This window comes from Juglans microcarpa x Juglans regia, chromosome 8S, assembly GCF_004785595.1.
Source record: "Juglans microcarpa x Juglans regia isolate MS1-56 chromosome 8S, Jm3101_v1.0, whole genome shotgun sequence".
NCBI classification, from domain to species: Eukaryota; Viridiplantae; Streptophyta; class Magnoliopsida; order Fagales; family Juglandaceae; genus Juglans; species Juglans microcarpa x Juglans regia.
The window spans coordinates 8,960,408-8,972,735 of record NC_054609.1 but is presented as its reverse complement, the minus strand read 5'-3'; the positions used below and the strand labels follow the sequence as shown (position 1 = coordinate 8,972,735).

At 41.2% G+C, this 12,328-nt stretch overlaps 1 protein-coding gene across 1 annotated transcript; it reads left to right on the top strand.

Annotated features, from left to right (window-relative positions):
* Positions 1 to 536: 536 nt before the first annotated feature.
* Positions 537 to 12,064, top strand: LOC121244083 (dihydrolipoyllysine-residue acetyltransferase component 5 of pyruvate dehydrogenase complex, chloroplastic). Its single transcript, XM_041142125.1, has 6 exons — positions 537 to 1,588; positions 2,318 to 2,509; positions 2,611 to 2,698; positions 11,370 to 11,440; positions 11,595 to 11,678; positions 11,763 to 12,064. The coding sequence occupies exons 1-6, from the start codon at positions 707 to 709 to the stop codon at positions 11,865 to 11,867; spliced, it is 1,422 nt and encodes a 473-aa protein (XP_040998059.1). The 5' UTR covers positions 537 to 706; the 3' UTR covers positions 11,868 to 12,064.
* Positions 12,065 to 12,328: the final 264 nt, after the last annotated feature.

Sequence of the window (12,328 nt, the reverse complement as noted above, 5' to 3'; positions counted from 1 at the left end):
CTGTAGCACTTCGTTACAGATGAGCATGTACCCGTTTTCACCTCATACCAGGCATCAAGTCATCATTAAAAAAAATCTCAATTAAAGAAATCGCTGCATACATAATAAACTATCCAATCTAAATAAAACTTATTCACAATTAAAAACTCATAATTCATGCATGACACAAAGTATTATTGTCAAAAGTTGCTTTGTTTTTATGCGTTGACAGAAATAGTAGTGATAATTATTTTTAAATTTTATCAAAATAATATTTTTAATTATGAAAAATTATATTTATAATCATAAAATAACAACTGCCACATTTTTAATGAAATTTACATAAAAAAAATAATTTTTAATAATAAATTATATTTATTTTAAAAAATACACGTTATTTACACAAATCATGACCGAATATGACATTTTGCGGATTACCGAATATGACATTAATCCTTTGTTATAATTAGATAATTTAATATACTAATCTAAGTCATGAAGTGCTGACCGAAAAAGGTTTGGTTCAACCAAACCGAACCAAACACATCGTCATAATAAACATAAACCGGTAACAGATGGTTGAAACATCCGCCCTCTTTCGATGCATTCGAGAAATCGAAACCCAACCCACGATAAGATCACTCGCACACTCTTCCTCTCCCCTGCATTTCTCTTCCTCTCTTCTCCTTTGCAAAACCGAAGAGCACAGTTTTGAGCGAGTACCCAAATGGCTCATCTTCTCAACACTTCATTCATCCCCTCCTCCTCGACCCTTCGCCGGGTGAGTCCCAGTCTCCAGGTTCCGGGTCACCAGCGCAGCAGAGTCCCGGCCCGGATTGATGCAAAGATCCGGGAGATCTTCATGCCGGCGCTGAGCTCAACCATGACTGAGGGGAAGATCGTCTCTTGGGTCAGGTCCGAGGGCGACAAGCTCTCCAAAGGGGAGAGCGTTGTCGTGGTGGAGTCCGACAAGGCCGACATGGACGTCGAGACCTTCTACGATGGTTACTTGGCTGCCATTATGGTGGAGGAAGGCGGCGTCGCCCCTGTGGGCTCTGCCATCGCCCTTCTTGCCGAGTCCGAGGCCGAGATCGCCGAGGCCAAGTCCAAAGCAGCGTCCAATTCGTCGTCTTCTTCTTCCTCTTCTTCGACGGCAGCAACCGCTGTTGCGGAGCCGGATAAAGTTTCAGAGAATCCGGTTCCGACAGCGGCTGTCAAGGTGGCTCCTGTTGTGTCGATGCCGGTGGCGTCCACGCACCCGGCGTCGGAGGGAGGTAAGAGGATCGTTGCGTCACCATACGCAAAGAAGCTTGCAAAGGAGCTGAAGGTGGAGTTGGGGAGAGTGGTGGGGAGCGGGCCTATGGGGAGAATTGTTGCCAAGGATGTTGAAGCTGCTGCTGCTGCTGCCACTGCGGATGTGGCGTCTGTAGGTCCCGTGTCGGCTGAAGTGGGGAAGAGTGCGGCAGCGGCGATTGAGTTGGGTTCTGTGGTGCCTTTCACGACAATGCAGGCTGCGGTGAGTAGGAACATGGTTGAGAGTCTGTCCGTGCCAACTTTCAGAGTCGGGTACACCATTACAACGGGTGCACTTGATTCTCTCTATAAGAAGGTAATGCTTTCGGTCATGAAATGATGAATCTCGTAGTGTTTTCTGCATGGTTCTTAGGTGTTTATAAGGCCAAGATGTATTTTTTAGGAATGATGAATCTTTCTTTGTTGTCTAATGCTCTTTACGCTTGTAAGTAAACTACTAAAAGAATGCAATATTTTGCTTTAAACTGGTGACAGACGTATTAATTTTTACCTAGATTTGGTTTGGATGCATAGAAAGTTAACTTTTTCTAGCTATCAAAACAAATATTAACTTTTTCTCTTTTATATTTCATTCAGCTACTGCTCAAGAAATCTTAAATCTGATATTTGCACGAAGATAGTGTGAATAGATGTGGTGGGAAGTTAGTATGATGATCTCTTGTTTGTTTCATTTGAATTTGACCACTAAGTTTGTATTTTTTTTTTAATCTTTGTAATTAGTATTTTCAGAGTTTGTCATTTTGCTTGACACATATCGTCTTGATCTGTGAGAAGATGATGTCATTTGCAAGAAGTTTAGATTAGGATGGTTGACATGAAAATATGATTGTGTTTTCATTTACATTAGCCACCCCTTGAGACCGTGCTTGATAATCTTCTGAGTGGTTTCAATTTGCTCTGAGACAGTTAACTCCATCATTAATTTCAATGATACATAAGAAGTGCGCTATAGTATAATTAGTTACTTTTTTTACTGTTACCTTCTCTCTAACGATTAATTAGTTGTGCAAATTATGTTCACTAGATCAAGTCTAAGGGAGTAACCATGACGGCATTGCTTGCAAAGGCAACGGCGCTTGCTTTGGTTAAACATCCTGTTGTCAATTCTAGTTGTAGGGATGGTAAAAGCTTTACGTATAACAGCAGCATCAACATTGCAGTTGCTGTAGCTATAGATGGTGGGCTAATTACGCCAGTGCTTCAGGATGCTGATAAGGTTCTTTTTAATCTACTTTTGGCTGTGATGTGGCTTTTTCCTGGATATAAATAGTTATCTAATAAATATAATAGTAAACGGTTTACGTTGATGTATTTCAGGTGGACATATATTCATTGTCAAGAAAGTGGAAGGAATTAGTTGATAAGGCCAGGGCCAAGCAGCTACAGCCTCATGAATACAATTCAGGTATGGTTTTACATGCTTTCATGCCTACTTATCCATACAAGATGTCTCTGTTTGAAGAAGTATTTATTTTTTCTTTCTAATTTTAAATTTTAAATCTTTATAATCATTGACATTCCATTGCATGGATATGCTTCTTCTGAGTCATATGCATCATTCGATCTTCTCATAGTAGAAGACCTCCACATGTACAAGGTTTTGGTCTGGTACAATAAAATTTCAAAATATTATATTCAGGGAGGATTTGGATGAAATCCAGACAAGATTTTTCTTTGATTCTTTACCTTTGATGAAATTGGAATAGTTCCTTTCATTCTTGGACAACTACATTTGGAATAAATCATATTTTATGGTGACTAGAAAAAACAAGGTGGACATGTCGGAGTGACAAACAAAATGTGTTAATGAAGGATTAAGTATATGATGTTGCAGAGGAAGGAGAAAGGCTTATGAAATTTTTATTTTTATGCTTCATGCAATGCTAAAATAGTGAATAAATTAACATTCTTGACATTGTTTGGCTGAGAAGAGGCTTCAAGTTCTATTTTATAATTATAATTCTTGATGAAAGCCTGACTTTGAAAGTCTGGTAGTTCAAGATGAGTGCAATATAGAGCATTTAATTTTCATTATTTACATTGATTTAAAACTTGAGGATTACTTGTTTCCCGGAAATTTAAGTTTGACATATTAGGGAAAAACAATTTTGTGCCTGGACACGCAATTTGGGCATGGAAGAAAACACGGGGGAGAAGGGAAATGGGTTTTTTCTTCATATGTGGTCTGGGTTCAGGCATAGGTCCACGTGAACTGTCCATCTGAATTCTGGCTGGGCTTGGACTGTATCAAACAGCTCGGGTAATCCTGCCATTTTTGTTCATTAGGAATGATAAATTGGTGGTCCATTGAAGTGTCCCTCCACATGGTGTTGTTTCTACCTCATTTTGCTATTTTATGCTACTTCGCACTTTCTAAGTTGTGCTGGGTTTGCTTTACTTTGTTCCAATGGCTACCAACTAAGTGCAAGGTGCTATCTGCAATAGCAATTGCAAATAACAAGTATTGCTTGCTGCCATAAGTACCAAGACAGGCCTTTAACGGTAGGCTGTATGATGAAGTGAAAGTTGCGGGTATTTTTTCCTTTTGTTTTCATTGTGGGTGGGATGATTTGGTTTTTGAGGGGAGGGGGGGGGGGTGAAGTGGGCGTTGTGAGAAAGTGTTTAATCGTAGTGATTCTAGTGACCCCTTTCAGTTGTATTTTCATCTCACTTTTCCACATTGCCCTTGTATATAGCCCGATTTTGATGGACTTCCTGATTACTATCTCCTCTGCTTTTGCATGATTTGGGTTCTCTGACTACTATCTTCACTGTGAGAATATATGCAAATGCAAGAGAAACAAGGGTGAATATACTTTTGTGTCTTCATTCTATTTTTCCAGACAGATAGGGGACACGGAAGGACAAACTACAATAGACTCCTCACTATGAAATCACATTATGGACAAGCACTTTCTAGGAAAACAAACTCACTCCAAGACTCCCCATTCAAGCTTGAACAGCTTGGAGCACAAGCAAAAAGACATGCTTTGTAAAATAAAACATTAAAAAGTAAAAACACTAAAATCAACATAAACTAGCTGAAATTATCCTAAAGAGCCAATACCCACTACAAATTCATTTAAAAATGCTGATTCTGGTCAAATCTTGCCCAAAAATGTTATTGCTGGTTGAATATTGTGACAAAAACACCAAAGACTTGGCCAGATCTCACTGCAAAACACCATGGTATGGTTTGACTTTGTTTTGATCAGTCTTGATTTCGGATCTGGGCTTTGTGATATAAGCCCAAACCAACTAAAATCAAAACAAATTTCAGCCCAACTGGACCCAACTAGATTAATGCCGAAGGTGCCCTACTAATAACTAATTATCTGACCCCAAATCCAAGTAAACATGGAATATCCTTATCCAGGATTAGCAAACATGGGTCTTCTTTGTCTTGGAGGCGCTGGCAACCATGGTTCCTGGCAGTGAACCGCCATAGAACCAGTTGGAATCGCCAATTGCCCCACCAAACATCAAAGACTCCTCCAGAGACCATAGAAACTACCATTAAACTCCATACGGCCATTGGAGACCATGAAAATGATAAACACCACAAATATTGCTGGATACCACATAAATCAATGAGAAAAGCAACAGAAGGAATAAAAAAACACCACAGAACACCAAACTAAACTTCCTCAATATTTTTATGTTCTAGACTTTTTCTGGGTACCAAGAGTAGTTTGTTTAAATCTTCATCAAGGCACTGCTTGTGTGATCTAAAAGCCCACATAGGCAGTGCTGGCAGTAAGTAGTCCTACCACAAATGATCTAAAAGCTTAACCAAGGAGACCAAAAATGATAAGACAAGGAGGCTAAACAAGAATTTCAATTAGAATCTTGCTCCAATATCATGTTGGTTATGCAAGCGCAAGATGAATTAGGGCTCTGAATATCCTTACTTGGTTCCTTTGTTCTATTCTTCCTAATATAAATTACAGACACATGAGGACAAACTTAGAAACCTCATTATGGACAAGGATCTTCCAGCATGAGGACAAGTGTCTGGCACCTTTCTTCCTAACATAGATAAATTTGCTAAATCCTTGGATCGATGGGCCGTAGGACTCATAATGTTTATTGTTTATACCATTGATTGGATTTTTCACACCCCATTACCAGATTCCTAGCATCTTTTCTTTTTGCCACTATGAGGAAGGCAGCACAGACTGTTTGGGGAGCTTGAAATGTTGATATGTAGGCAATAAAGCAGTTTTGCCAGCTTGCAGGTTGCAGTGATTACTTTGAGGTGTTACTTTTATTTTGACAGTCTATGCTGCAACTTGGGTCACTAATTAGCCACTTGCAATACTGATCCTGATTAGCACCTTGCTAACTTGAGATTTGTTTCTTAATAAAAAGCTATGTAGGATTCATGATACAGTGAGGTTATCCTGTAGTTTGTTTCAATTTATCTCTGATAAGAAAATACAGGTGTTATCTCTTACTTATAAAAAAAAAAGAAAATACAGGTGGATATTTTCTCTCTCCTAGAAATTCTCTCTCCGTACACAAGCACACTTTTTTCTTCTCGTTGCCTCCTGTAACGTTTTCTTCATCATCAATGTTACTTTAATTGGTTCTGAAGTTTTGATGATTATGATGGGTCGTTCTATAGAAGTGGTGATTGAATCCAAATGCTTTATTTTGTCAAAACTTGGTGATGGTGGTTTGTGAGTCACTGAGAGAAGCTGGAAAACAGAGCATACAGTGATGCTGGGGCACTCTTCAACCTAGTGGCTTGGGAAGGTATTAGAGGAGAGCCTAAGCAGGGGGAGAAGGAGGTGTATTCGGCAATGCGAGATGGTTTCAGTAGCATTATTGCTCAACGCTGTGCAAATAGGAGAAGGAGATATCTTGAAATTTCAGAGTATAACCAGGGGGGAGGATGAATGTTTTATGTATTCCTGAAGGAGAGAATGGATGGGGTTGGAGGAAGATGAGGTAGGTGCTGTTAGAGCAAGGGAAGGAGGTCACTAAAGTGGGTGGTTTGACTGGTGGAGGTTATTGGAGTCATGGGAAAGGGGCACTGAGGCAGCATGCTCGGTCGTATAAGGAGGCCCTGTCTGCATTGATGTCGAAAGTAAACTTGCGTGATGGTGGCGCGAGAGTCGCTAACAGAGGGCAAGGGCAGTGGCGTCGGGAAGGCACGTCGAATCCAAATGGTGCGTCGAGCCACTCCCATGGTAGGGTCTTTGCGGCATGTTAGGAGGCGTGGGAAGTCAGAAGGAGGTTGTTGGAAATGCAGTGGCAGTTGTGTTCTCTGCAGAGGGACATGGCTGCAATAGTGGCATTTGTTGGTTCAATTAAGGCAAAGGAAGACACGGGGGATTTAAAAGGGAAGGTACACGTCACGGGTCATGGGCCTAGCAAAGCCCAGAATGAGGCCCGTCAAAAAATTATAAGGGGCAAGGGATGGGCTGTGTGCTGAAAGAGGGGTGGGCAGTCTCGACCCAATAAACAGAACTCAAATGGGGTTGGGTTGTCTAGGCCCAATATGTAGAACTCAAATGGGGCTGGGCCGTCTCAGCCTAGGGCCCAAAGTTGCAGGAAAGGGCATGGGGAAACCCAGCCTGTTACGCCTATCGAGAGCCCTAGCCTATGATTCCCACTCGAGCTACACAGCCTTGGCTTTGTGCCGGACAGCCAGCCGACGGTAGCACATACGACACTGACGGAGGTAGAGGATGTCGCCGATAAGGTGTCGCTGGTGTTCTGTGCGCAACAAGCTTTGGTGGGTTTCGATTCTCGGTTTTCTCCGCCTAAGGTGGTGCAGAACTTGCCAATGAAGGGTGGTGGGGTGTTCTTGGCTCCGGCGGACCTGTCTGTGAAACATTTTGAGGAGTTTGAGTTGGTTGAGGAAGAGGAGGACTTGGATGACCTGATGCACTCAGTGGAGGATGAACTTTTCATCCCTGAGGCTTGCGGTTTGGAAGAGCTTTCGGTGGGGAGAGGGTTTCAAAACTTAAATAACAAGATGGAGAATCTTATACCATTGAACTACTATTTCCCAGATCAAGCCTCAGATTGGGGTAATACATAAAGCAAAAGAAATTCAACATGTGGTGGGGATTGAATGTGATGGGTATGAGGAGCAGTTCATAGCTTTGTTAACTGCTATGGAAGCTGGACATCGCCAAAAAAAGAAGGGGGACTTGAAGAAAAGTCAGGAACTAAAAAGATTGATGTGGTCGATGAACTCGGAGGGTTGTTCTAGTAGGAATAGGGCAAAAGGGAAGGGGCTGACTATTTCCCAATGAAACCCAAGATTGTATCTTGGAATGTCCAGGGTCTAAACGAGGTAGAGAAGCGTCTTCAGATTCAGCATTTAATTCGTGAGTGGAAAGCGGACATTGTTTGCTTACAGGAGATGAAGCTGAAGATGATCAGTAGGAAGACTGTGCAGAGTTTATGGAGCAGTATTTATGTAAATTGGGTATACTTGGCCTCTTCAGGGGCATCAGGAGGAATTGTGGTGATGTGGGATAGGCGAGTGGTGGAGAAAGTGGAGGAATACATAGGAAGATATATGATAGCATGTTCATTTAAATGTGTATCAGATGGTTTTTGGTGGGCATTTGCAGATGTGTATGGGCCTAATCAAGATGTCGACAGAAGATTGTTGTGGGATGAGCTTGTAGGGGTACATAGCTGGTGGGAGCTCCCTTGATGTATTGGGGGGGATTTCAATGTGGTTCGTTTCGAAAGTGAGTGTTTTGGAAGTAGAAGATTGAGGCTAGCAAGTTTGGAGTTCTCAGAGTGTATTTTTTTACTTGAATTTGATCAACCTTCCACTTGCAAGGGGTGTAGCCACATGGTCGAATAATCAGACCTGGTCCCGCTTGGATCGTTTCTTAATTTCACCTGAGTTGGAAAGCCATTTTCTGAACATCTGGCAAACGCATTTGGTACTCCTAGCCTCGGATCATTGGCCTATTTTGCTTGATTGTGGAGGTATTCGTAGCAGTAGAAGGTATTTTAAGTTCGAGAACATGTGGTTGAAGTCTGAAGGTTTTGTGGAAAGGGTCAAAGAATGGTGGATTTCGTATCATTTCGAGGGTACCCCTAGTTTCATTTTTGCAAATAAACTAAAAGCCTTAAAAAGAGACTTAAAAGAGTGGAATCAGGCAATATAGAGGAAAACAAAAATACTAAGTGGAGGGAAATACAGGATTTAGAAAGACTGCAAGAAGGGAGATCACTTATTGAGGAGGAGCAAGCACAGAAAACTTTGCTGGTTGCAGATCTTGAGAGGATAATCCTACAAGAAGAAATGTCATGGCACTAGAAATCAGGAGCTCTTTGGTTAAATGAAGGGGATCGGAGTATGAAGTTTTTCCATAAAATTGCAAACTCTCATAGAAGAAATAATACCGTTGAGGTGCTGAAAATTGAGGGGGTCGAGCGCAGAGAAGAAGAGGTAATACAAGATCATGTGGTTGATTTCTTTGGAAAGCTACTCACTGACCAGGTGGGGTGGAGGCCTACTTTGAATGGATTGGTTTTTGACACTATTGAGCAGGGGGATGTTGCTAGGATGGAGAGGGCTTTCGAAGAGGAAGAGGTTTATGATGTAGTAAGGAAAATGGCAAGAGATAAGGCCCCCGGCCTTGATGGGTTCTCTATGGGTTTTTTTAAGAATGTTGGGAGGTGATTAAAGAGGATCTTCTAAAGGTGTTTCAGGAGTTTTTCTCGGTAGGAAAATTTGAGAAAAGCCTCAACACCACTTTTCTTGCTTTAATCCCTAAAATGGTAGGGGCCATTGAGATTATAGATTTTCAGCCTATTAGCCTAGTGAATGGTACATACAAGATTATTGCAAAAGTGCTTGCTAATCGCTTAAGTGGGATCTTGGGGAAGATTGTTACTAAGCCTCAAAATGCCTTTGTGAAGGGTAGACAGATCCTTGATGCGGCTCTAATTGCTAATGAATGTCTGGACAATAGATTGAAGGCTGGCAGCTCAAGGCTTATGTGTAATTTAGATATGGAAAGTGCGTATAATCATGTTAATTGTGATTTTCTTCTATATCTACTGGGTAGGTGTGGGTTTGGAGAAAGGTGGAGGTCTTGGATCAGCTGGTGTATATCCACGGTAAGATTTTCTGTGTTAATTAACGGCAGCCCAGAGGGTTTCTTGAGCTCTCGTGGTTTGAGACAAAGGGATCCGTTATCTCCTTTACTTTTGTTATTGTTATGGAGGCACTAAGCAGGATGATCTCGGCTTTAGTGACTAATGGTTTTATTAGTGGTTTCCAGATTGGATCGCCGAGTAGGGGTATTACTACTATTTCGCGTTTGCTGTTTGCAGACGATACGCTTATTATGTGCGAAGCCGATCAAGATCAGTTGAGGGCTGTGAAGGCGCTGCTACTTTGTTTTGAAGCAGTGTCTGGTTTAAAAGTGAATTATGATAAATCTGAGTTGGTGCCAATTGGAGAAGTTTAGAATATAAGGGAGTTGGCTGGCACACTGGGTTGTAAGATAGCGTCTCTCCCTATGAGTTACTTGGGATTACTGTTGGGTATAGCCTTGAGGGTGCGCTCTATTTGGGATATGGTGATTGAAAAAGTAGAGAGGAGACTGGCAGGTTGAAGAGAATGTATTTGTTAAAAGGGGGCCGGATTACGCTAATTAAAAGTGCACTTTCTAATCTACCCACTTACTTCTTATCCTTATTCCCTATACTGGCAAGTGTGGCGGGTCGACTTGAGAAGCTAGAGAGAGATTTTCTGTGGGGGTGCTTAGGAGAAGAGTTTAAATTCCATCTAGTTAAGTGGGAGATGGTGTGCCGTCCTATCTCTAATGGCGGTTTGGGTATTAGAAATTTGAGGTTGTTCAATCGGGCGTTACTTGGCAAATGGTTGTGGCAATATATCAAGGAACCAGAAGCCTTATGGAAGACTGTGATCGAGAACAAATATGGTGATTTAGGGGAGGGTTGGTATACTAAAAAAGTTAGAGGGGCCTCTGGAATGGGGCTATGGAAACACATTAGAAGAGGGTGGGAGGTCTTCCATCAACACACTAGACTGCAATTGGGTATAGGTTCCAAGATCAGATTTTGGAAGGATGTATGGTGTACCAACAGTGCTCTACAAGACTTGTTTCTTACACTTTTCTTGATTGCAAATGCTAAAGATGCCATGGTGGCGGAGGTTATAGAAGTCGCAGGAAGGAACATTCACTGGAATATCAACTTCAACCTGGCGGCATAGAATTGGGAGATGTGGAGTTTTGTAGATTTTTATAGTCTCTTGTATTCTTGTCGTCCAAATATCCAGCATGAAGATGATCTGTGGTGGAGACCAGCAAAGAAAGGGGTGTTCACTGTTCGTTCCTTCTACAAGGTACTCACACAAGTTCCTGAGATACAGTTTCCCTGGAGAAAGCTTTGGCGCAATAAGGTTCCTCCCAAAGCTTCTTTCTTTGTGTGGACAATGTCTTTAGGAAAGATTCTCACTACGGATAATCTGAGAAAGAGGAAGATAATTATTGCAGACTGGTGTTGCATGTGTAAAAGAGGGTGAGTCAGTGAATCATTTACTTTTACATTGCAAGGTAACCAGGACTATATGGGATGAGGTGTTTAATAGAATGGACATAGCGTGGGTTATGCCGAAAACCGTGTTAGATGTTTTGGCTTGCTAGACCTCAATTCGAGCTGTGCGACAGATCAAAGCAGTTTGGAAGATGATTCCTATCTGTATTATGTGGTGTTTGTGGCAGGAGCGCAATGAGAGGATTTTTGAAGACAAAGAGAGATCTATGCCGGAGCTAAAAATGTTATTTTTTAGGACTCTTTATACTTGAGCCATTGTTGTGGACTTTAATGGCATGGATTTTCATGACTTCTTAGTTTTTAATGCTCTTACATAAATAGGGCATATTCTGACTTTGTAATTGACAGTTGATTGGATTAATAGATACTTATTTTACTTATCAAAAAAATTTTTATCTCTGATATTTCTAAGGAAACATTGGTTTCTCGCTCCCCGATCAAACAGGTTAACCCATACTTGCTATTTTCTGATGCTTTCCTATTGTGTTCATTTTCTATTTATGCAGGTACTTTCACTCTTTCTAACCTCGGGATGTTTGGAGTTGATCGGTTTGATGCCATTCTACCTCCCGGAACGGTATGTTTTGTTTTAACTATGCTTAGGACTCTGTGAGAGAGTGACGATTTATGTGGATTAGTTGTGTCAATTGAATAAATCCCAAATGCTTATTTCTTTTCTTTCCTAGATTCCCTAAATAATCATTACTGCGCTCTGGATTTAATTGCTGCAGGGAGCAATCATGGCTGTTGGAGCATCTCAGCCCACGGTTGTTGCTAGCAAGGATGGTAGGATTGGCATGAAGAACCAGATGCAGGTAACAAACTGAAATTCACATTTGTCAATTACCAGTGCTGGAATGTCTGCAAATTCTTATGCTGGCACCATGCAAAATATACAGGTAAATGTTACAGCTGATCATCGTGTCATCTATGGTGCTGATTTGGCTTCGTTCTTACAAACCTTGGCAAAGATTATTGAGGACCCCAAAGATCTCACGTTCTAGTTGCACGTTCATTGTCAAATGTCCTTCCTAGTGTCCGAGGTATTTCCCTCCTAGTATGCACCAAAGGGCTTGAGGTTGGATAGGCTAATGGGAGGATTTAGAAGCCATTTCCCCTGTTCAAAAACAGGAACAGAATTTTGAGGAGCAAAATTCATTTGAGTTCTAGGTTCTTCAATTCAACTAATCTGAAATTTTCACCTATCAAAAAAAAAAAAAAAAAAAAAAAAAAAACTAATCTGAAATTTTCGGACAACTTGGATTTTTTAACTTTGATATCATAAATGCTGGTGGTTCACAAGTTTGCTGAAGCATGTATCTCTTGTGAGTGTAATGCTCCTGGAGTTGAATGGATAGATTGCATAAAATCTGCTTAAGAGAGAGGATGTCAATTTGTTCCTTCAATTTTGCTATATTTGCTATCCCAGGCTAGAAATGGTGTTGTTATTCCTGGAAACCTGGCA

Coding starts and splice junctions, on each gene's coding strand:
- LOC121244083 (XM_041142125.1), top strand. CDS start 707: ATGGCTCATCTTCTCAACACTTCATTCATCCCCTCCTCCTCGACCCTT. Junction 2,510..2,610: donor TGCTTCAGGATGCTGATAAG/GTTCTTTTTAAT, acceptor GATGTATTTCAG/GTGGACATATATTCATTGTC. Junction 2,699..11,369: donor GCCTCATGAATACAATTCAG/GTATGGTTTTAC, acceptor CTATTTATGCAG/GTACTTTCACTCTTTCTAAC.